The sequence below is a fragment of the Conger conger genome, chromosome 11 (genome assembly GCF_963514075.1).
Source record: "Conger conger chromosome 11, fConCon1.1, whole genome shotgun sequence".
Taxonomy (NCBI): Eukaryota; Metazoa; Chordata; class Actinopteri; order Anguilliformes; family Congridae; genus Conger; species Conger conger.
In genome coordinates, this window is record NC_083770.1 from 36,538,344 (window position 1) to 36,563,337 (window position 24,994).

Sequence of the window (24,994 nt, forward strand, 5' to 3'; positions counted from 1 at the left end):
TAAATGGAAACTTATTCTGCTGCACTTTCCAGCGTAACTCTGTTCCAGAATACCTTATTAACTTTCCTTATTAACTGGAATCAGGTGAACAAGAAATATATACTTTTTCTGCCATGTGACATATATTTTGGTTTCATATGACTCATAAACATGCCTTATTTATTAACTGTCTCTGGGATGAACCACTATATAATAGGCTATTAGACTTTAGATCTGGTCTTACGTTGACAACTAATTAATAAAGAATTGTTCCTCCTGATGAATTTTCCTGTTGAACTCAATGGAAAGAAACCAGGAAGTCATGGAATGCAAACGATATGCAACCAAATACAAAACATGACTTACTTTGACATAATGTTAATTTGTCTCAAATATTGAAATGGGGGACTACATAATAATAATAATGGCTGTAATTACTACATGGTGAAACCAAAATGTATAAAAATAACCTTTAATAAAAGCTCTGTCTGTGCTTTGACCACATATGAATTGTTTGATTACAAACAGAGAAAATGTAATATTAAATCAGAGAAAGACATGGTGACCCCAAACTTTTGAATGTTTGTATATATTTATACACTCATGAGCAGTTTCACAGTTTATTAAACTGCTGTAGCCTACGAACTTAGAGTTATGATGCATATGGTTATTTGTATTATTGTCACCTTCCTGTCAGCTTTGACCAGTCTGGCCACTCTCCTTTGACGTCTCTCATTAATAAGGCGTTTCTGTCTGCTGAACTGCTGCTCACTGGATTTTTGCACCATTCTTTGCAAACTCTAGAGACTAATGTGTGTAAAACTCCCAGGAGATCAGCAGTTTCTGAGATACTCAAACTCACTGTTGGACCCCCTCGAAAACGAGATGGCTCATCTCTAGGGGTTATCCTTTAATAAATTTGAATTTGAGTGTATAACTTTTGTATATGCGCATATTTATAAAATATAAATAAAATAAACAAAGTCATCGTACTGTGGCTGTAATATTGTGCCAAACTCACAAATATTGTCCAGTAATCCATTCACAGTCAATGTTTAGCATTTTTATTAACCAAAATCCAAATTAAAATGCTCACGACACAATTGCTGACACAATTGTTGTATATGGACGATTAACACAAGTGAAAATTCATGTAATTTATTCATTTAAAGCTTGTCTTGTGATGTAACTGAAAATTATATCGTTAGTTCAACGGCAAAACAGAGGGGGGAGCCGTTGCTGCATTTATATGTTTACCCTTCACTTGAAGGCATGTGAGCCACATCAGTGTGATGCTGAAATAAACATCCGAGTGTACACGCAGAATTGTGTCTGTCGTAGAATTCAGTGAACACGGAGGTAAAATGTAACAGCAGGGTGCAGCTGATGATGCAGATGATGATAATGATTATTATATATATACACTTTATTATATATATATATATATATATATATATATATATATATATATATATATATATATATATATATATATACTATTATTATCATTATTATTATTATTATTATTATTATTATTATTATTATTATTATTATCATAATTAATTACATGAATATGAATAATTATATGAATATTACGAACAATATTAACAATAGTAACAATAATAGCAATCATTTAATAATAATAATAATAATAATATATTATTATTATTATTATTATTATTATTGTTGTTGTTGTTGTTTTTTGTTGTTAGTATTGTCGTGGTGTGCTTTTGTTTATCTATTTTTATTAAATGAAACGTTATGAAAGAACACAGGATCTTGGGGAGCCGGGGGGCTGTGGGGGGGGGGGGGATTATTTGTCCATCAAGGTTTCGGACTGTCCCGTGTTGCAAGGACACACCCACTTCGTAGCTGTGTGTCTGTTGTTAGAACAAGAAATCAACTGTTGCACACATATTTCACGAAGGCAGCCTCTCTTAAGTCCCCGTTGCCTGGGCCAAGGATAGGGTAACAAATCAGGAATTTCCTTCTGCCACTCCTGCAGTGCAAGAGAAAAGAAGAAGAAAACGACCAGGCAAACCATTTTTAAGCTCCCATTTCCGCCCCGAAAAGGCGATCTGGGCAGCTGCAACCGTTTTTGATGCGTATTTTATTTTATTTTTGTTTGGATGCTTGGTTTTAACCACTCTTTATTAAGTCGGGTGGGAATATGTCCGTACGTAACGGTACAAAATAAAACGGTTTCAGTTTTACCTTACAATTGTATCACTTTTATGATGTCCTACTTTTTCTCGGCTCCGCAAATAGTTCGCAAATTATTACAGCATATCAGAGCGTACTATTTTGCAAGAAGGCTTTGTTCCAGAAAAGGAGAAGAAAACAGACCCTAACCAGAGGAAGCCAGTGACAGCGTGTACAAGTTTGGGTTTTGTAACTTTTTTTTCATCCCGTTCTCGGAGTGGATTGGTGTCGCTATAACTCTTAGGTACGTGGATGGTGGTTGTCTCTGCTTCTATTCTTTGTTGGATACTGGATTTACCCGTCTTTGGATAAAGTTACTTTTAAACTTCTTCTGCTATTAAAAACACCCTGATCAACAAAACATTCGAACTTGACAAAGACAGGGGAGACCACAAAAAGAGCCGTCGAAAGTCCTCGTTTCAGGGAGGAATGCCCATCTCAATAATCGCTTGGAAGGATGCTGTTTCTGGTAAAATGGAAATGAAGAACACTTTTCTAGTTGCTGTGCTGCTGAGTTTATTCTTTTGTCGGAGTTGTAGCCAAGAACTGAACCCAAAAGGCAGAAATGTATGCAAAGTACCCGGGTAAGTAGCCGTGCGGTGATACGTTGCAATGAGCAATTGGATAACGGTTCTCTGCAAGAATCAGGGAGCATTACTCATCCCAATGCTGTGTAAAGTTTGTTATGAGTTCTGCACTAAATGCACAAAACAGAACCCCCCCCCCCCCTAAGTTAGACTAAACTTAATCCACGTTGAACCTGTAATTATAGCAGTTTTCACAGTATTTTTGTATGCTACTTTTAAATTTGTTGTGCGCCCTGTTTTAGTTTATTATACTTCGCTTTTATAAAATCAATCAATAACCACTATCCAGATGTGCACAACTGGATTTCCCTTGGGTCTTAAACGTTCACAAGATGGCGCCAGTTTTGAATGAATTGGGGCGATTCGTGGCACTGTTTCACTAAATCCTTCGAAATTAGGCTACTATTTGACAAACACATCTCTAATATATCCACGTTTGAGGCCCATTTGTCACATGTGCCTCATATTACAGTACAAAAACAAAACAACAACAACAACAAAAAAACATTGTTAAAGTTATAATTCTTTACCATAGTTGCTAACCTACATCTATGTGCAGGACCCATATGTGAGTTTAAGGTAAACTCTACCATATACTCTGTGCTATTGTTCCATAAGAGCAGAGCGTCCATGTTTCTACCAGTATAGTTTTGGGTATGATTCATTCTGTTCTGTTTGATTTTGAATAAAAGACTCCTCTAAGATTATACAATGATTCACAAAAGCCTCTAAATGATGTGGAATCTGACGGAAACAAATCAAAGATGGAGTTTCCATACGGGAATAGGCCTAGTTCAGTGAAACTTGCATGCATTGTGTCGTTAAGATGGAGGCAATGTGCAGTGTACTAAGCTCGATAGTTGTGAACAAATAATTGTAATAATAATAATTTAAAGAAAAATAATAATGATTTATTATTGTAATAATGCACAATAAAGGAAAAGTAAAGTATTTATTATTATTATTATTATTATTATTATTATTGTTATTGTTGTTGTTGTTGTTGTTGTTTTTGTTGTTGAAGTGGATATGCTACTTGCTTTGGCAGAATGTAGTTCCAGACCTCACAGTCTCCAAGATCTCATTTGGCACTAGTATTATTGGTTACTCCAGTTCAGCTTCCATCCAGCTCAAAGCGCAGAAATGATGGGGTTTGGGTGGAGGGGAGGCGAAAGGTGTCAGTCCTGTTCTGGAAGTAGACATATGTTTTTTATCAACTCTTGTTTTTATTTTCCAACAACAGATAACGTTAGAGAACTGGTTTAGAGGAAATGTGTTGGTATCATATGTTACAGCACAACAAATGCATTTATCACAATCAAATGATATTGAGTCCTTGTTGAACCAACATTGAACAGACATTTGCAGCCAAATGAAAATAAGCATAATTTTTAATTGGCCAGCTCTGACAGCAGAGCAAGATGTGTTGACCTATAGTTACCCCTGGACTGAGGGACCAGCCAATATCTCTGGTGGTGTCTGCCTCCCCATTGGAAGTAGGCCATGCACAGAAGGATGCACCTCCCCCCAATCCAGGTCATAGCTATAAAAGACACCACACATCCTGTTCTTAGGCACATGTATCTAATATACTGCCATGTACAGAACATATTTTCCCATCTAATCATGTTTTACATTTCAATTGCATTTATTTTTACAGAGAACTGTTACAAAACACTTTACAGAGAAACGCTATTAGCTCCCTATCCCAACTGTTTTTGTTTTATGCTTTTTTTGTTGAAGAAATTCTGTGCCATTTAAACCATATTAATTAAATTTCAGGATGTTGTTGTTAAAGGCTGAAAATAATTTTGATGTAAATTCAATTTGAAAGATTAGACATATTAGACATCTTTATCATACAGCTGGGCAAAACAACTTTACCTGAGTGCTGACAAACAAACAGACACAAGCATGCATATGATTGACTAAAAAAGATCCCTTAAGCGTACAATATCTGTTTTTCTAAATTGTGTGATCACTGTAGACTATCATTGATGTGACCTTTTTCCAAGTTAGTCTCACTAAATCCAAAACTGCAGTTGAGCTTATGACCTTTCACAAGCAACAGATGCTTGTTTGCTGTGGAAAAATCCTGTTTTTTGAAAATTTGAAAATGTCTGTTTATGTTTGTTAGTTCAGGCATCACCATTAAACTGAGGCTCTTTAATTTTGTAGTTTGCCAAAATATGCAGAAGTAAGGAGAAGCGGGTTGCGTTATCAGAGTTGTACAGCGTTTCCTTCTTGCATTTTGGTGTCACCAGAATGAGCTTATTATCAATGCATTGGGGCAGCGCGTTATTGTCACTTTCTTGTATTTCTTTGCCCTTGTTTCAATGAGAATGAAGTATTTAAGAGGCTTCACTCGTCAATCTCATTTCTCAGGGAGAATTCCCCCAGCGTTGCTGTGACAGAAAGAGAGAATTTGAATTAAGTTTGCTCAAATGGTCTTTAGGTTAGAGGCTTGCACGGGGGAGCTGAACTTTAGCAAACACAGCAAAACGCACCCTTTGGCTGTTTGGCTAAAGGAAATGACTCACAATAACACGAGCAAAGGCCCATCTTATTTATAGATCATCACCATCTGGTGTGATCGTATTGTTTTCGGGAAAAGTCGGCGAGCCACTCGCTCCACGATAAAAACCTATCATCACAATGCAGCTTTGAGGCCGTTTTTAAGAAGAATGTGTATTTATGATACCTCGGGGTTGCCCTGGGAAGAATAAAGTAAACTGTTTCCCCTGACAAAGCAACTTTTTTATGGAAAGTTAAGATTTACTTTGAGAAAGACTCTTTGAAACATGTAGGAAAAACACACATGTATATGCACATGTGGAGCAAAAGCAAGGTTATAAAATAGGTTGGACCAAAAATGCTGTAGCTGTAAAGAAGTGTTCTTATTTTTCCACATAGCTCTTGAATTATTGCATGGATGTAGCTTTTTTCTTCAAAGGACACACTTTAGAAGCAGAAGAGTGGGCCTGTCTGCAGTGCAGCAGTTTACCTCCTGTCACCCCCTTCAGACATAAAACCCACCATGTTTCCATAGTAACAAGCGTTCCCAGGCTCGACTCCATCACAGCGTTCACTGGTTGGGTCATTGAGGACACTGATAGACTATTCAGGCCAGGATCACCTGATGCTCATGCTGCCTTTATTGGTATCAATCAGAGTAAACCCAGTAACAATGTCATTTTTGTGTTGGTCTTGGGGAAACCGCTTAGGTAGGGTGGCCTGTAGCGTAGTAGTTAAGGTACATGAGTGGGACCCGCAAGGTCGGTGGTTTGGTCCCCGATCACAATAAGATCCACACAGCCATTGGGCCCTTGAGCAAGGTCCTACATCCTGCATTGCTCCAGGGGAGGATTGTCTCCTGCTTAGTCTAATCAACTGTACGCCGCTTTGGATAAGAGCGTCTTCCAAATGCCACTATATATATATATATATATATATATATATATATATATATATATATATATTATTATTATTTATTTTTTTATGTAGACCGTGTTAGTAAAGCAGGAAGGCTTTTGACATTTAATATGAAGAGAACTGTATTAGAGAAAACAAACGCTCACCAAAAAGCTTGCACAAAGTGCTGGGTTACACCCAGGACATATTAAGATCAGAAAACCCTGAAAAAAAACAGCTCAAGCTAGGTTTTGAAACACCAGACAGACAAGCTCCATAATCAACATGGTTTGACCAGCTCTAGCTATGCTTTGACGCAACTTGTAGCTGGTATTTCAAGCTGGGGGAGAAAGGACTCAAAAACTTGCTTAATGCTCCAAAAAACAAATAATAGTTTGAATAAAATAGTAATGGTTAACATTTTGACCACATTGTCAAAGCACAATGTGGGTGTGAAGTTGCAAACAATGTAGTGGCATGTGAAGGCCATACAGAGAGCCATATGTGCTGTCACGCCTGACCATAGACATACGACTCCGGCAGTAAACATACAGCACTGTCTCCATACGCTAGCCCGTTTCGCTGTGCTCGGAGCGGCTGTTTTTCATTGTGTTTATTGTTTTGAAGTAACACGAGCCGTTGAGATGGAGCAGAGACATCAGCGTTTGGGCTCTTTCGGTTTTAATGGGAGAGAAAAAAAGACGGTGACTGAACGCAGAAGGCCTGCCAGAGCTCCGGGGAGGATATAAACGTGTGGCTGAGGGCCTCCTGCAGGTCACGGGGGCGGCAGGGATGAGGAGATGAATCTTGCCCTTCGGAAACATCTTTCTGGTGTAGTAAACTGCTCTGCCTTCCGCCCGTGAAGTCTGAGCTTCCTCCTCTTTCCCGCCCTCGCTGAGCCCCCCCCTCGCTGGATGACCTCTGAAGGAGAGGGGAGTGGCCTAAGGGTAATGGGGAAGACTGTACACTTAAGGGATCATTTTTTAAGCATTTTTTGCTTGTGTCTGTTAAATTATTTAGGTAAATGAGTTTAGCCCAGCCATATGACAAGACTGCTTTGCGAAAGATTCCAAGAAGAATACATGGCTAGAACAATACAGAATGTGCCACCATGCTAACTGCATAGTTTTGCCATGACGCATGGGGAGATGAAAGGGTGCTGGTTGCTGTCAATCAAAGCGTCGAACATGAAAATGTACATGAAATGAGTTGAGCCAGAATAGTACACAGATGACACAAAGAAATGTGAAATGCAGGCTACATGATGTGGATGAAACGAAACAAGGAGGTGATGAGGGGGTGGTTGGGGCGCACTGGAGGATAGACTCTACAGAAAACATTTGCTGTGTGTTTGCTGAACTGACACCTGTGTGGCACAGAGGTGATTTTCCAAACCAATGCCTGTCACGCCCGTTCCTGGCAGGTCCCCAGGGTTGGTGTGCTGCGCTGGCTGGAAGCAACAGGGGGAGGAGTGCATAACCCGTACGTACCTGCGCCGCCACACCGCTAACCCGCTAACGAACCTGCAGTGCCTTTCAGTGCGTTAACTCATATGAGACCGGCCTCTGGGCCTGAGCCAATGACTGTCTCCCTCCCTCCCCCCAAACCCCCCCCCCCCCCCCCCAGCTCTGTGTGAGGGCAACTTCACGTGTAAGGAGAATGAGGTGTGTGTCAGGCCCAATGAATGCCGCTGTCGCCATGGATACTTCGGAGCCAGCTGCGACACCAGTAAGAACCGTCTCTCTGTTTTTCCTTGCAGTTGGATGTAGAACACCAGTAATGTCAGCAGTGCATGATATAATGAGCTCCTGCCCTTACAGGGTTCTTTGTGTGTGCATTGCAGAATGTTTTATGTGAAAATGCACAGTTATGGCTGTTTACACACATATATTAAGTTTTATATGGAGACTTGAAATGGCTGTTCATTATCTAGTACTTACTGGGTAAGTCCCAGGTACTTAGGTAGCTATTTTGATTTCAGAGGCTACAGTACTATGAAATGTGCTGTAAAACATACTTACATAGTTCATACTTACTGACTTTGTTTCATAGTACTACTTACCACTGAAGTCAAAGTAGTTACCTAATAATTATACAAGTGGCTGTGTGCTTACCTCGTAAAGACTAGGCCCTTAACGGTCTGTAAGATAAAGTGTTACTCGGCTGTTTTTCCCACCGCAGAGTGCCCCACCCAGTTCTGGGGCCCAGACTGCAAGGGGAAGTGCACGTGCTTCCCCAACGGCCAGTGCGATGACGTGACCGGCAAGTGCACCTGCAACCCCAACCGCTGGGGCTCCAACTGCGAGAAGGCCTGCCTGTGCCAGAAGGGCAAGTGCGACCAGGAGACGGGCAAGTGCACCTGCCACGCGGGCTTCTGGGGCCCCCAGTGCTCCAGCAACTGCTACTGCAGCTCCAACTCAGTGTGCGAGCAGACGACGGGCCAGTGCCTCTGCAACCCGGGCTGGTACGGGCGGAACTGCGGGGCCCAGTGCACCTGCAACAGCTCGCCCTGCGAGCAGTACACGGGCCGCTGTCAGTGCCGTGGCCGGCTGTGGGGGCCCCGCTGCGAGCGCTACTGCCAGTGCGTCCACGGGAAGTGCAACCAGAACGACGGCTCCTGCACCTGCACGCCCGGCTACCGCGGGAAGTTCTGCCGAGAGCCCTGCCCCGCCGGGTTCTACGGACAGAACTGCAGGAACAGGTGAGCGCCAAGTCAGTCTCAACGTGTGTTTTAGTCTTATGTTTAGACCTCCATCCATCCATCCATCCATCATCACCCGCTTATCCGGAGTCGGGTCGCGGTGGCAGTAGACTAAAGCTAAAAAAGGCAATCTAATTGGCAGTGAGAGTAGACAGTTTGACTCATTTCATCTCATTTGCATTTCAAGAAAATTTCACTTGTTAAGCAAACCGTAACTTGAAAAACATAAGATTAGAAGTCTCATTACAAGACTGAAATACTTGTTAAGGCAGACTGTCTTTGTAGTGCAGACATAGAACGGAGATTTTAACTTGTTAGAGTGAATGTGTCAAGCATTAGGTGGCCAGGTTGAGAACCATATGTTGAGCAGAACAGGTCTTTCAGCCAGTTTAGGCTGATCCATGCAGACTGTTGTTGTTTTTCCACCCTTCTTTTACCTTGGTGTGAAGACAGTCTGGCCAATCAGTAACACTAATTACCTGGGAGAAAGAAAAATCAGGACTGGATTCGGAATTCGGAATAAATATGCTTGGGCTTAATTTTGGTGGGTCTTTCGTGCATGTCTTTTAGCATCAATGTTAGTCTTACATACACTGAAATGTTAGCATATAGCACTTTTCCCACTTTGATCCCTTGGCTTCCACAATAACCTTGGTAGAAAACTTAATTTGAGAGCTTTTTCCCTGGTGGTTTGTGGACGCCGTGGCTTGCTTTCAGAGAAAGGAGATAGATGAAGTCATGAAACAGCAGCTCACATGTCTTATCTGATTCTTATCTGTGGTCCAATTGGCCAGGTGCGCTACCTACCGCAACCCCTTAATAAAGTGTGGCACAGGGATTAAGAGATACTGAACTGTGTTAGAGCTGTGCTGTGATAAGATCATCCCTGTCTGCCTGAATTTAAATCTCTTCAAGGAACATTTGAGGACAGACATTGAAAAGGCCATTGAAAAAGCCAATGTTGAAATAGGCATCTTTCATTGGAAGAATTGGAACTAACAGAAAACTTTAATTAGCTTGGGTTGAACCCTGCATTTATGTTGCTAACATTAGTCACCTTGCCAGATATTTTATCAGTTAGATGCTTTGCAAGAGAGATAGTCTGTATCTGTGGCAGCTACAGTGATAGCTGTCAGACAAGTGTTTTGTTCAGATACTGAACACTCCATCAATGTTATTCAATGGAAAAGTTGTCTAAATAAATATCATATCATCGAAATAGGGTAATTGACACAGAAAATAAGAAATACAGTCCCATAATAGATGAAGCTACTGGCTAAATTTGGTAGGTCTGGCTGAAAAGCTGTTGGTTTGTACAGAAAGCTGAGATGAAATAAGAAGAAAGGATATGAAGAAGACTAGGATGGCGTTTTTAAGGTGGCTGTCAGACTGACAGGGCCTCTCCCACAGGTGTGGCCACTGTAAAGGACAGCAGCCCTGCAAGGTGACGGAGGGCCGCTGTGTGACGTGTGAGGGGGGCTGGAACGGCACAAAGTGCGACCAGCCCTGCCTCCCCGGCTACTTTGGGGAGAACTGCAAGGACGTGTGCCCCCCGTGCAAAGATGGCCACTTCTGCAACCGCATGGACGGCAAGTGCTCTCACTGCAATCCCGGCTGGATTGGAGATCGGTAAGAAACTGGAAAGATTCGCAAAATAAACACAAAAAACTTTATCATGCTGTATGTGTTTTCTATCCAATGCGGAAAGTAAACACATATCCAAAAACTCAGTCATATCGAAAAATATATATATTCTAATGCATTTGTTTTGTATTGAATTGTCTAGTAATGTATTGTTTTACAGCATGTATTTCAATATATGGCAATACAGCATTTATTGCATGAAGGCAACTAGTTCAGTGTAAACATTCACATTGTTTTGACTGAAGTGATTGAAATCTAGCTTCTGTATTTTTTAAATGTAGCTGTGAGGTAAGATGTCCAAACGGAACGTACGGAGAGAACTGTGAAAGTGACTGTAGCCATTGCTTCAATGGGGACTGCCACTTCGCCACCGGAGAGTGTCTCTGCGATCCCGGATTTTCTGGGACATAGTAAGTTGGATCAACCTCATTTACTCATTTAGTCACAAGTCTTCTGTCTTTTACATTATGTCAAATACTATCCTGGGTGATATTTGCAAAGTTGTATGCATTGAATCAAGCAGTCTTCAAAAGTTTTAAGGATCTTATTTGCTGCAGTTGAGCCGTGGGCAGTGTGATGCAGGTACCGTATATTCACATTCATATTTTAGGCATTTAACTGACACTCTTGTCCAGAGTGACTTGAAATTAGAGCTAGGCCAACAAAAAGGCCTAGATTCATAAATCACTAGATTCATGATTGATGACAATGGTTGAGCCATAGCACATCGCCGATAGGTAATCTTTTGTCACAAGGCACTCTTACAGCCGTTTGACTGAAAATAACTTAGTCCTTCAGTTTAGTTTTTATAACAGATGTAATGCGGTATTGTTCATACATGCAGTGTCTTGGTGTCTTTCTGAAGTATGAGTAAATTAAGAACTTGTTCAGTGTTGACAGCATCTTGTTCAGTGTTGACAGCCTCTTGTTGTGTTTGCATGATTGTTTAATTTAATTCCATCAAAACCAGAGCGAAGGTAGTTGAGCCAGGGACCATGGTTGGTTGCAAAGCAACATCAGTTAGCATTACTGTTGTCAGCTGATTTCCCAACTGCCAGAGTAAGTAGAGTATAGTACATACAACAGTCTAAAGACTTGGTGGTCTTCAAGCTTACCTAGTGTTTGGTGAAGTACATTGTGTTTCTCTTGCTTGCATCTCACTTCTGTCAAATTTATACTGGTTCTGTAGCCTAAGTGTGGATTGGCAGGTACTTTGCTCTTTCCCCCTGCCACTTACATCACAAGACAGAGTGATGCTGGGTATTGGTGTATTTCTGCCAGGGTGGGGTCAGAAAAACGAAACTTTGTTTATACTTCCAGTAGCATAATGCTCGTTGTGCATGAAAATGTACGATAACGTCACAGTTTCTGACTCATTTCTCCCGGTTGAAATTGCGAATAGATTCTATCACAAAAATTGTTTACCCAGAGCATTCCTGTGCTTTTCCCATTACAAAAGGATGCTTCCATTCCTCAACATCGCGTAACAATGTTCCCCTTCTGGCCTAATGAAATTGATGAGAGCATCTGATAAAATGATTAAAATGCTTCTCCCGTGTGTCAGAAGTGCCTGTATTGTTCAGAGATGTTTTTTTTTTACATCCCAGGAGGTCGCATTGTTGACATCCTAACAGACATCTGTTTACACTTAGCATCGTGTTGCTACGGGTCATGGCTGTGTCTTCCCGGGGCTAGATAGCATCTCTAGGGTGGGTGCGCTGCAGTCACACAGATGAGTCAGAGGCTAATTACCCAACATGCCCTGTCCCTGGAGCTTCCGTCGTCCTCTGACACCAAGGCTGGGCTATCGTCACACTCTGTCGCCTGTGATTAAATCACCCAGCATTCGGAGAACGGCCCGGCCCGATCAGTTCAGTGTCCGAGATTTGAACCTGTAGCCTGCAGGTGGTTGTCGGTCATAATTTGTACGGTACATGTTTCTTCCTTCATTTCTAAATGGCAGTATCCTTTTCTGCTGTAGTAGCTGCGTGAACCTTTCACCAACACTGTTCCTTAATTATCATTCAGTTCATTTTCTAATAAGATAACTATTATTTTCCAGTTATAACCTGTGACTCACTCCCAAGTGCTTATTGTTCCCAATTTCTCTACTGGTAAATTATTGATATCCGTTTTAACATTTTGAATTCTTGTGATAATAATATTGTGTTTCCTCTCTTTCCAGCTGTAATCTGACCTGTCTATCGGGTCAGTATGGTGTGAACTGCGCGCAGACCTGCTCTTGTCATGACAGGACATGTGATGCAGTGTCTGGAGCCTGCAACCTCCGTGAGTGTCTTTCACTGGCTGCTCCACTGGAGAGGGGGGCTGTGGGTGGGCAGGGGGGATTGTTGGATGGGTGGGAGGAGTATTGTTGGAGAGAGGGGGATTGTGGGATGGGTGGGAGGGGTATTGTGAGAGAGGGTGATTGTGGGATGAGTGGGAGGGGTATTGTGGGAGAGGGGGATTGTGGGATGGGTGGGTGGGATATTTTGGGAGGGAGAGGGATTGTGGCATGGGTGGGAAGGGTATTATGGGAGGGAGGGGGATTGTGGGAAGGATGGGAGGGGTATTGTGTGATGGGTGAGAAGGGTATTATGGGATGGTGAGGGGATTGTGGGATTGGTGGGAAGGGATTATGGGATGGGTGGGAGGGGGATTGCCGGAGGGGATTCTAGGAGTTGCTTATTATTGTGTTGCTAACTGATGTAGAGACTGCAAGGCCCTGTCCTGAGACATACTCCTTGAGTGGAAGCTCATAGTTTCGGTTTGTGTAATTGTTTCAATGAAAGACATAGCAATATGTTTCAGACAAAGACTTCAGTCATAGCAACATTAAAGGTGTTCCTGCAGTCTTGCTCTGCGAGCCGCATTGATTTGTTCTGGAGCAGGTTATGAAAAACAAGCTTAGCTACACGACTGATAGCATCAGCCTAAACCTGGAGAGCATGTTTGTCTGTTGAACACAATAACGTCCTCGAGCCTGAGACACAAATGATGGGAGGATCGTGGCTGTTGGAGCGCGTGGCCGTGATTGATAACGCGACTCGTGCGTGAACGCGAGCACACGCGGGCGGCCCTACTGGCGTTTCCAGCGGGGGTGCGTCTCTCTCCTGTTTTACGCTTGTGTTCCTTGGCGGCATTCCTGGCTCTGCCCGGGAAAGCAGAGGGCCAGCGAGAGGGAACAGGGATTTATGGGGAAGCGGGAGGTTAGCAGAGGTCGCCCCGGGCAGACATGTTGGGAAGCGCGATGATGTCACAGTGTCAAGGCTTAACAGGCCCTTCCTTTATTCAGCTGCGTACACATGGGCCGAACTCACACCCCACCTCCGGCATACATCTTTCACTGTCTTTAACTTGACAGCACAGGGCCGCAGCAGCCTAGCATTGGCACGGGCATCCAAAAAGCGCCCTCTCTTTCCCCTCTGTCTGAATGTAGGCTCACACACGAAGGCAAATGTAAGTAAAGGATGAGCCCAAGGTCAATAAGACTCTGGGTGGCTCACATACAAAAGTCAGGTTGATGTAAGATGTTGCATTTGGGAAGAAGCTGGAATTCAGAGGAGTTAATCATTCATGTTAACTCACAGCATGATCCCAGTATTTTGGATCCCACTTTGGAATGTCTGTTCCATGTGTGTACCGTTGTTGTTCCTGCTGTTATCTTCTGTGTTCAGCATGGTTGAGCCTTTTTGTTTGTTCGTTTACATTTTTAATTCCTCCAACTGTATGGGAACTATTTGATATTTATTAGTGGGAAGAGAGGGATAGACTAGTCTATGAAGCATGAAAGAGAAGATTTAAGAGGAGACATTGATTACGCAACTACACCGACCTTGTTCTACACCAGTTTGGGGTGGGAACACAGTTTGTGGTAGCCATGATGACAGACGCACCGGGGCTGGCAGCGAGGCGGTGACACACCCTGTCCTTCTCTTCCCAGAACCCAACCGACGGATGGGCGTGATCGCGGCCGGGACGCTGGTGTCCTTCCTCCTCATCGTCCTCCTCTCCCTGCTGTGCTGCTGCTGCCTGTGCAAGCAGAAGAACGAGAGCAAGTGTGTGAGCGGTTCACCTCTGAACTGGGCTGTTCGCCCCAAAGCTGTTCTCCATCAAACTGGGCTGTTAACCTCTGAACTGTTCTCCATAGAGCTTGGCTGTTCTCCATTATATTACATTACATTTATATTTAGATCCAAAGGGACGTACAATATTTGCATTCCATACCAAAGGTCATTAGAATGGTAAATGGCCTATAACTACAGAACAGGTTGGATAAGGGACATAAAGAATCAGTTGCCTACAGCTATGAACACCAAGTCTAGTACACATGGTAAACAGACCAAGTAAACGGGACCGAATTAAGACTATGTGGGCCATTTATGCCCCCCCATCTATAATGTAAATTATAACATGTTGGATTAACATTGTGAGCCGGTAAGGGCTTTAAAGAAACAAGGGAGAGCCTAGCTGAGCTGTTCCAAACTGAGTTATTGACTCCCAAGCTGAGCTATTAGCTGGGTTGCTAGCTCTCCTAGCAGGGTTGTTAGCTTTTGGGCTAGGCTGTTCACCTCTGAACTGAGCTGTCTCCCTACTAGCTGGGTTGTTAGCTTTTTGGCTAGGCTGTTCACCTCTGAACTGAGCTATCTCCCTCCTAGCTGGGTTGTTACCTTTTTGGCTAGGCTGTTCACCTCTGAACTGAGCTAATCCCCTCCAAGCTAGGTTGTTCGCTTGTGAACTAGGCTGTTCACCTCTGAACTAAGCTACTCCCCTCCAAGCTGGGTTGTAAGCTTTTGTGCTAGGCTGTTCACCTCTGAACTTAGCTGCTCACCCCAAGGTGGGCTGCTTGCCTACACGGTCAGACTGGGTCAACGAACAGCCAGAGAGATGTAGACTCTCTCTGAGACTAAAAACCTGAAAAATTATTTCAGTTTTATGTCCAGTATGGCTAAAATATACTCTGTGTACATACAAAATGTACACTGTCAGAGTTGATTTAGCACTGAACTTTTAGCTACATGAGGCAAAGCCCTCCATCTCTTCTAAAGTACAAACACAGTTTCTATGTAAATATTTGGTCTTTTTTTATTGAACCATACTCTACATTCTCTATTGTATATACTGTACAACATATACTGTATATACAGTACACTGTGTGTGTTTACATGATGAACTGAATAACTGAATACAAAAAGACTTTGAATGTTCAGTAGAAACACACACACACACACACACACACACACACATACAGTATGCCTCTATTGAAACATCTAAGCTTTTTTCAATCAGTGGGTATTCCCCCTGAATTATCTCCATTTTAAAAGCAATAGAGAGCGATCGTATCTGTCCTACATGTCTGTATTGAAGCTGAACCACATGTGTATCCAGCCCATTCCCTTCCTTTCTGTTGCCTAAAGCTGCTTCCTTTCTTCTCTTTTTTTCCCTCACTCCCTCCCTCCCTCCTTCACTCCCTCCCTCTCCAGCCCGGACCGTGAAAACAGCGGCAGCAGCAAAAAGACCAAACGGCTCCTTGGCGGAAGATTCAGCAGGATCAGCACAAAGCTGCCCCGGATTCCACTGAGACGGCAGAAGCTGCCCAAAGTTGTCGGTACGCACCCCCCCCCCCCCCCCAAAAAATCTCTCTCGGCCCCTGCTTTACCACTTTTACGAGTGCGGGGGGCTTAGACCCCCCCCCCCCCCTTTCCCTCCAGACACACACAGCCGTTCTCGGAGGGAGAGCAGAGAGGGCTGTAAATGTCGGCCGGCCAGCGGGAGAGGGGCTGGTTAATTCAAGTGCCGTATGGCCTTGCGCGCCTTCGCATAGCACGCGGTATCCTTGATAACTCTGCAGTCTGCGCAGCTAGGATATGCCTGGGAAAGATACCGTTTCTGGAAACCCAGATACCGCGCCTTGGGTATTACTCTCCAAACCTGGGACGTTCCCACACTATTATAGCAACACCTCTGGATAGGTAAACGTAAGATGGGTGCCACCGCAGTTTAAAGAATACTATTCTGGATTTCGGGGCTTTCGAGAGCACTTTCTGCATGGACCTTTTTTAGCACTATAAAGAGTAGCGAAAGAGTCTGCTTTGACTGCCAAATGGGTATGCTATTTCATTTGAATGGAATGTACTGGTCGCAGACCTTATTATTTTTGGCCGTCCTAAATGCCATGTGTTCATATTATTACAACCCTAAACAGGGCCTTTTCTCTTTTCTTTTCTCTCCTTCCCCCCTCAGAAAAAGTCCCTTTTTCGACCGAGGACCGTGTTATTAAAGAGCTGGAGGTAGCGAGGGAGAGTGGTGAGAGATCTTTAATCAAAGGCTGCACTGTTTCGTCAGGTCAGAGCTCCTGTTTGGAAGTCTTGTGGTCGTCGTAGTGGGGTAGACCACAGCTCTCCGGCTGAGCAGAAAGGAAAATGTGCATGTAGGCACACACATACACAGGCACGCACACACACACACGCACAAACGGACGCAAACACACAGACCCAAACACACACAGGCATGCATACACACATATGCGCACACACTCACACACTCTCTCACACAGACACAGACACACACACACATACATGTGTACACACACAGAAACACACACAGGCATTCACAGACACACACGCACTTGCACACAGACCAAATCACACACTGGCATGCACACACACACGTGTAGACACACAAACACACACACACACAGGAATTCACACACACACACACACACACACATACACTCAACTGGGCAGAAAGGAAGACATGGTCTGTGGATTTTGGTTGGAAAGTCATGGTTTGTCTTTCTAGATCAAAACAGGTTTTATTTCAGTCCCGTCATTTTTAAACACTTAGGTCAGGAGATGTTCGCCCAGCCAAATTATGAACTGAATGATGTGGCAGTGGATCTTGGACGTTATCAGTCTCTGTTTCCTGCAGGTGTGACTTTTGAGGTTAGAGCCAGCAAATGTCATGATGTTGGTGTTTCCCAGACAGAGCAGAGTTTGTCCAGACTCGTTAGTGAAAACACACTAGATGCAGACTCTTCTGATCACGTAGTAATGCATTATGACATGATGTAAACGGCTGCCACAAGGGCAGACAGAAAGAGTAGAGTGCCGATTAGCTCAACATTATCCTGGGCTGGAATGGTCTAGAGGTGTTTATATCATGTCTGGCCTTGTGACTTAAAAGAAGCCATTGTATCAGTGGAGATGGTTTGAGTAACACAGCACAGTGAACGAGCCCTCTGCTGCTCTAGGAGGAAGGGTTATATCTCTCAGCTCCCTTCCTGTGTTAGGCCCTCCCTGACCGCCAAGGCGTCGCAGCGAGATTCTCCCCAGATGTTAATCTGAGAACAAGGCGCATGAAGTGCTGGCACTGGAATTTGGGGCGTGGACCCCCCCTAGAGATGGGGGTTAAAGGGGCAGTGACCTGCTTTTCTCATGGCCGTTCAGAAGCATGTGCTCACCCACAAATCCAACCAAAGATGAGGGCAAGGAGTTTCCACAAAAACAGTATTGTTTCACGATGTCCTCAAGATGACATATCAGTTAACTCTTTCATTTTAAAGAACTGAAGAAAACAAGCAAGCTGTTTGTTGTGAGGTAGGAATTAAAAAGCTTTCTCTCCAACAAAGAAACTCTTTCATCATCAGCCATGTCAGCCAGAGACTCTAGTTAGGCGATGTTTGAGAATTACACAAATCTGGACAACAAAGCTAATTTGCTATTAGTGTTAGCATTGGAAACTCAGCCGGGCCCAATATTCTGAAGTTACCAAGCACTTAAAAACAGACAAAGCCATTTGTTAGTTTTAGTTTTGTCTGACATTTAGCGAGATAAATGTCTTGCAGTGATGCTAAAATATTGGATAGCAACCAGATTTCATGGGTATTGAGAGTGTAATTATCCAGCTGTGTTACAGCTAACCACAGCTAAAATCAGAATTGTTTAGCAAACGCAGCGCAGAATTGTGGAACCCGGCCCCCCACCTCTCACTCATTAAGAAAAGCATGGCGGTGTTTTTTTTCTTTTTTCCTCTTTTTCTCTCTGTTTTCACTTCTTTTTCTCTAGAAGTCTGCTGTTCTGCTTTCCTCGTTGCAGAAAGTGAGATGGGCTGTTGTTTGAAACTCTAGCCTAACAGAGGGCCAGAATCCTGCACATTCCAGGGGGGAGGTGGTGGGGGGAGGAGGGGGGCCTTCAACAGGAAGAGGCCAAATTTATCCCAGCCCGTGTCAGACCTGTGATTTATCCGCACTGGGGACGGCAGATGTCAGAAACAAAGCGGGTGTGGGGTGCAGGGTGTGGTGCGCAGAGTTGCAGAAATGCGTCACCCCTGGGAACATCTTTCTCTCTTCACCGGCCATCGCATGCCTTCGTTCTGTCCTGGAAAAGAGAGAAAAGAAATCCCACTGAATCTTCAGAGCTTCAAAAAGAGCTTGTAGTTGTCTTGAAGCTGTTCCTGATCCATCACAAAAGCTATTTACCCCCCACGCACATACACACAGGCGTGCTTCCTTCGTCTTCCCCTACACCCCCGCCCCCCCCACCCAGCCCCACCGCTTGCCCCTATCCCCTTCCGAAGGCTTCTGGAAAAGCGCCAGTGATGCAGGGCACCTGCTGCTTCGGGCTGGGGGTGCAGGGGGCCGGGGGCTGGGTCCTGGAGCAGCTGTGTGCCTATCCGCAGCTGGGGCTCATCAAGAATGCGCTTTTGTCACACGGCGCTGTCTACCGACCCCTCCAGTGGTGCCGATCCTCCATTAATCCCGCCAAATTCCATCCGTGTGTTTACACCATGGCAGCCGTTTAACCCCCCCGGTAGGGGGGAAACCAGCCTCCTTTGTTCTGCTTACCGTCTCTGATGTTGGTTTTTTCAGGATATGGAATATCAGGATATGCCACTAGATACCCTTTTATCAAAACAGAGGTCCATGAAAGACCGGTATACTTGGCACTTTTATTAAAAGCATATTTATTCAGTCGTATGAAATACTACGAATAAAATTACATTACATTATTGGCATTTGGCAGACACTCTTATCCAGAGCAATGTACAGTTGATTAGACTAAGCAGGAAACAATCCTCCCCTGGAGCAATGCAGGGTTAAGGGCCTTGCTCAAGGGCCCAACAGCTGCGCGGATCTTATTGTGTCTATATCGGGATTAGAACCACCTCCCTTGCGTGTCCCAGTCATTTACCTTAACCACTACACTACAGGCCCGCCTGAATATTACTGACTATTACCAATTAAAGTCATAACTATATTTATTTGTAAGAATGATGGAAGTACAATAGTTTGTTATCAGTTCCAGAAATCAAAACAAAGCTGTGGTGATATATTTCATTTTTTATATTTTGAACTATGAATTGTTGAACCTATGTTCATGTCAGTTGAGTGTGTCTGCTGTCCTCTGCAGCAGCACTGCTGAAGAAACATTTTTTCACCCTCTGTGTGAACCTGGGCTCGTTATTTGGCTGTTTTCACTCAGGTAAATCATGCGGTAGTTTTTTCAGCACTAGAGCCAGGTAGGTCAGAGCAGACCGAAGGTTGGATTTCACTCCTGGGGCATTGTTAACATGATGCCCTGGAGTAATCTGGGCGGACTATCAAACCACATTTCCTTGCATTTGGCATTGAGAAGATACCAAAGTTTACCAAGATAAATGTATTGCAGCGATATAAAAATGAAAATAAACTGAAATGATGGATCGCAATGTGAATTCATGGGTATTGAGAGTTTAATTATCTTGTTTGTGTTACGTGTGGGATGAATGAGTTTGTTTTAGGGTCCTGAAGGGCGTAGATTTTTCATCCGTTTTATTCTGTTTCTTCCCAGTAGACTGGCGTTCAAATTCTCCCAAGGCTCCATAAATAATTGCTTGTGATGGAAAGTCCCTGTAGCAGAACTGTCCTCCGGAATCTTCCTTATGAGGCCACAGTTGCTCATCCTTCCTCTCATATACTTTGTTCCTTTCTATATATACTTGCATAGGGAGACGCCATTTTGCGATGTGCCAAAGATACGGCAATCTCAGGCTCGAAGTCGGAAGTTCCCATGGGATGTCTTCTCAGGGAACAAATGGCTGGCATCATGTGTGACAGCCTTGTAAACAGGCGTGTCTGCGGTCGGAGCCCCGAACTCGCTCTCTGCGGCCAGATGGGGGGAAAGAAACCAGGCGAATCACAGCCGTCCTCCAGCTGTCCTCTTCGGTCAGCACAAAAACATCCCCATCAAAGGGAGGAGTAGAGAAGAAAAGAAATCCCTGCCCTAAAGTGAACCAGTTTCAAAGCATAGCATACTGGCTGGTCGATGCAAATATTCCTTGGGGGCATAGTTCCTTTGGCTCAACAGGTTGTGTCGCTATTTTAGCCATGTGGCTGAATCTGTTACCCCCTCTGCATTTGACTTGCACTAGTGTCTGTGTTACACAAAAAGCCTGCATTACAGCACATTACATTTATTTGTCAGATGCTTTTATCCCAAGCGACATACAATAAGGGAATACCGAAGGTCAACTAGAGAACTTAGCTCAGACAAGATACAATTTGCATAAAGTATCGGTAATCCATAGCCATGAATATCAAGTCAGTAAAGTTATGTCAAGACATACCTGGAAGTGAGGCATGACCACAAGATATATGTTAAAGAGCTACAATATCAAGATGATACAAGTGCACCATGAAAGAGCTAGAAGATCAAGATAAGTGATGCATGAGAGTGGTACTAGATAGGGGGTAACTAATCCAGACACATCGGGAGATGTGTCTTCAGGCCACGGTGGAAAATGGGCAGTGTATGGACAGTTTGTAGAGGAAAGGGGAGGTCACACATACCATTTGGGAAGTGTGTTTCTCTCCAACCAGACTAAGCCCCACCACTTTTTCACTGACTTGCACAGAGCACATTGTATAAACACATGTTAGGTGATGGATGTGAACTGCTGCTCTTTGGAGAGGTGGGGGGTGGCACCTTTGGTTGGCTCTGGCTGACCCGGTAATTTGGTTTGTTTTCTTTCCTAACGCCCAGTGGCCCACCATGACCCTGAGAACACGTTCAACTGCAGCTTCATCGAGCCCCCTTCTGTGGTGGAGCAACCCTCCCCATCCTGGTCCTCCCAGGGTTCTTTCTCTTCCTTCGAGACCACTGATGATGGACCGGTCTACTGCGTGCCCCACGAGGGTGAGTAACCTCCCCGACCCATAATGCCCTGGACGTGTCATGCACCAGCTATTGGGCATTATTCATCAAACCAGAATGAGTGTGTCTAGCACAAGCTGGAAAAGGTCATTCCTACAGCTATTTATGTGTAGTCCAACCCTCTGTGAGTCATTAACATGTTAAGATTTATTCTACTCCATTGCAAACATCTATTTGTTTCGAGGACCACAATGCAAACATTTTGGTGTGTGTCCTAGGTGTGTATCCTGTGTAATTTTTTGTGTATTCTAGGTTTTTTCTACCAAAAGATTTCTGCAACTGGTTAGGGATGAATGAATACATATTGTCAAAAACAGTCACTATCAATTAAAATTAATTAACAATGCACAGAGCATATCACCCCAGCTGTGGGACATTATTCATTAGATCAGAATGAGATTAACACGTGTGCGAAAGGCTGGAAAGCCACCAGGGTTTGGCATCCGTTCCATTTCAATTAACTGAATTTAGAAAGGTCATTAAATTAAGACAATTAATTGATATTAAGCCAATTTGGCATGGAACACAGTGGTTGTTCAGTTCATCATTTTAAATTCAGTTAGTTTCCTGAATTGGGTTGACCTCCACCACTGCAAGGCTCAGAGGTCATAGTGGGGAAAGCGAACCTGGACCAGGGTTGGATTCAATTCTGTTTCAATTCAATCAATTCAGAACATTTAAATTCTATTAATTCACTGTAAATTCCTTGTAGAAGATTATCTTCTGTTTTTTTATTTCAAATTCCTTTCCTTAATTGGACAAATGAAATGGAAATCCTGGTATGCACAATCATTCCTGTAGGACTGTAATTGTGAAGATAACATCTCCCTTATCAAATGGCATCTCTTCCAGCTGGTCCCTGGATACTTGTACAAACATAAACAGGAAATGTTACGAAAGGCAAATTCAGCACGTGGAACACGGCCAACGCGTTACTCATTTCTCAGGCAAATTGTAGAACAGGAAAGGATAAGGAAAAACAGGGATGTGGTGGGCTGAATTCCAGTGAGAGGTGTGTGGATTTTCGGACAGGATCGGGAAGCGTTAAGAGGTTTTCAAGGAATCAAAGCGATGGCTAAAAGCTGTAGGAAAAGGCCTTAGGATGACTTTGATTCAGAACAGGAAGGAAAAGTGAGCACGTTTTCCTGTCTGTCTGTGCGCCCACTCCTTACATCAGGTCAGTGTGAGAATGGCTCTTTCTCTTTGTATTTCAGACTCCGTGGCGGAAACGAAAGACAAGGGCAGCCCTAACGCGGCTGTGGAGAAGACCGCCACTCCCAACGAGGAGGATGCAGGTGAGTACACCTCGCTGAAAGACACCGGCTCCGCCAAGCAGTCTGCGGGGGACGCCAGCGAGACCCCGCTGCTGAAGTCGTCCGACAGCGAGGGCTCCACCAGCGGCTCCGAATCGGCCATCGGGGCTCTGTACGCCCGAATCGCCCGCCTATCCAAGCAGTCCAAGGAGGAGGAGGACGGCGGAGGCACCGAGGTCAAAGGTAATGGCAAGCCCCCATCTCCCGAGAGGACGAAGCCGCGTCCGCCTGACCCATCCACAAAGCCCAAGGTCTCCTGGATCCACGGGACAGCCGGAGTCGGGCAGCCCGAGAAGAGCCAGGCTCCGGCGGTTCCTAAGGAGAAAAAGAGGAGCTCTGTGGAGGCTCCAGGGAGGAGCGAGAAGGAGGCGCAAAGGGCCAAGGAGAAGGGCAGCAAACACAGGGAGCACAGGCACCAGGAGTCGAAGAATGCGGAGGCGGGGAGCGTCTCCCCCAGCAAGCACAAGGCCCACAAGCCCAGGCCGGGCCAGGAGCAGATGGAGCACATCAACGGGGCAGTGCAGAATGCCCTGCGGAAGATCGGCAACTTCCACGCCGAGAAGAAGCCCGCCGACCCCAAGGACGTGCCCAAGAGCCCTGGGAAGTTGCGCTCTGAGGTGGTCCACCCTCACATGAACTCAGAGGCCGCCACTCTCCTGGCCGCCCAGCTGAAGGAGAAGACCCAGAGCCTCAACCGCAGCGAGGGGGGGGTCAAGCAGAACGGCCTGTCCACCCCCCAGGCCCACCGCGAGAAGCCCACACCGCCCCAGAAGGCCAAGCGATCCACGGCCGGCCCACACCAGCCTGCTGCCAAGCCTCTGCTGCCCACCTCCAGTAATCTGCAGAAGATGGTCACCCCAGTGGCAGAGACTGTGTCCCCGGAGGTCAAGACCCCCGAAAAACAGGACTCCAACGGCCCCAGGGTCGCAGACTTGGGTGATCCCACACCCAAGAAGACCCCGATTAAAAAGCCTCCCAGGAAGAAAGGCAAAGAGGGAACCTTGGAAACTAAGAGTCATCCCAAGACGGCCATTATGCCGCCACAGATAGTGAAATAAAGCCATTCCCAGCTGCCAAAAGCGGTCGCGGCTTTCAGATAAAGCGGGGACAACTTTGACCTACTTTCTTTTCCAGGCATTGAAGCAAATGGACACTGATGGACTTTCGTCCAAATAACTGTGGATTTGACTTTGTTTTAAAAATGTTCCGGATCAGAAAAGGATGCGTAGAACATGTCCTGTAGAAGTCAGATGCTGTCTGCAGTAATTTCTGAAATAATGGCGAGTTGCTTTGAAGAACTGTAAACCATTCAGTATTACTTGGATCCAATGTCATGTTTTTTTTTTCTCCAGTTTTGTATACTTGCAATTTAGTATGTTGTATTTTTATGATCACCAAAGGCTAATACTATCTCAAACCGTTCTGATAGTGGCAAGAAAATCCTAAATTAGTGTTGGACTGCATTTCTGTCAAATATATATGCCCACCACTATATATTTTTAAACCTTATCTGTATCTGATATACCCCAGGCATACATTTATAATTATATATTATAATATATAATGTACATATACGTGTTGTATTTGATACAACAATAATAATTATGCAAAGGATTTTTTTAAAGGTGTTACTCTGAAAGGTACTGAACATGTGATTGTTATTGTGTTCAAACTCCAGTTCCAGACATCATTAATTTTCTTGACAAAAATGTTGGTTGACACTCAGTAGTAAGCTGTAAATGTTATTTATATGCACAGGTGTGGTTCTCATTTGGTTCCACACACCATGAGAAGAACTCTTTATGCTCCATTGACTGGTGAACAAAATTATTTGAATGCATATTTGAGAAGAGGTGATGTATGCTAACATTATACGAAGTGTGTGTTTTCCTTACTTCTAAGGCATTTTATTGTGGTCAGTGATGTATGAATTATAAAAGACAAATGTGTCATCTTTCCAATGTA

The 24,994-nt window shown here is 44.2% G+C and overlaps 1 protein-coding gene across 2 annotated transcripts; it reads left to right on the forward strand.

The window, feature by feature from the left end:
* Positions 1 to 1,883: 1,883 nt before the first annotated feature.
* scarf2 (scavenger receptor class F, member 2) lies at positions 1,884 to 24,994 on the forward strand. 2 transcript variants are annotated; one of them, XM_061261055.1, is made up of 12 exons: positions 1,884 to 2,765; positions 7,603 to 7,661; positions 7,806 to 7,907; positions 8,361 to 8,880; positions 10,291 to 10,509; positions 10,806 to 10,934; positions 12,710 to 12,813; positions 14,468 to 14,582; positions 16,008 to 16,132; positions 16,768 to 16,830; positions 21,546 to 21,698; positions 22,931 to 24,994. In XM_061261055.1, exons 1-12 carry the CDS (start codon positions 2,611 to 2,613, stop codon positions 24,085 to 24,087), a joined length of 2,901 nt encoding a protein of 966 aa, XP_061117039.1. In that variant the 5' UTR covers positions 1,884 to 2,610; the 3' UTR covers positions 24,088 to 24,994. The 2 variants fall into 2 exon arrangements, with proteins under 2 accessions (XP_061117039.1, XP_061117040.1); XM_061261056.1 differs by lacking the exon at positions 16,768 to 16,830.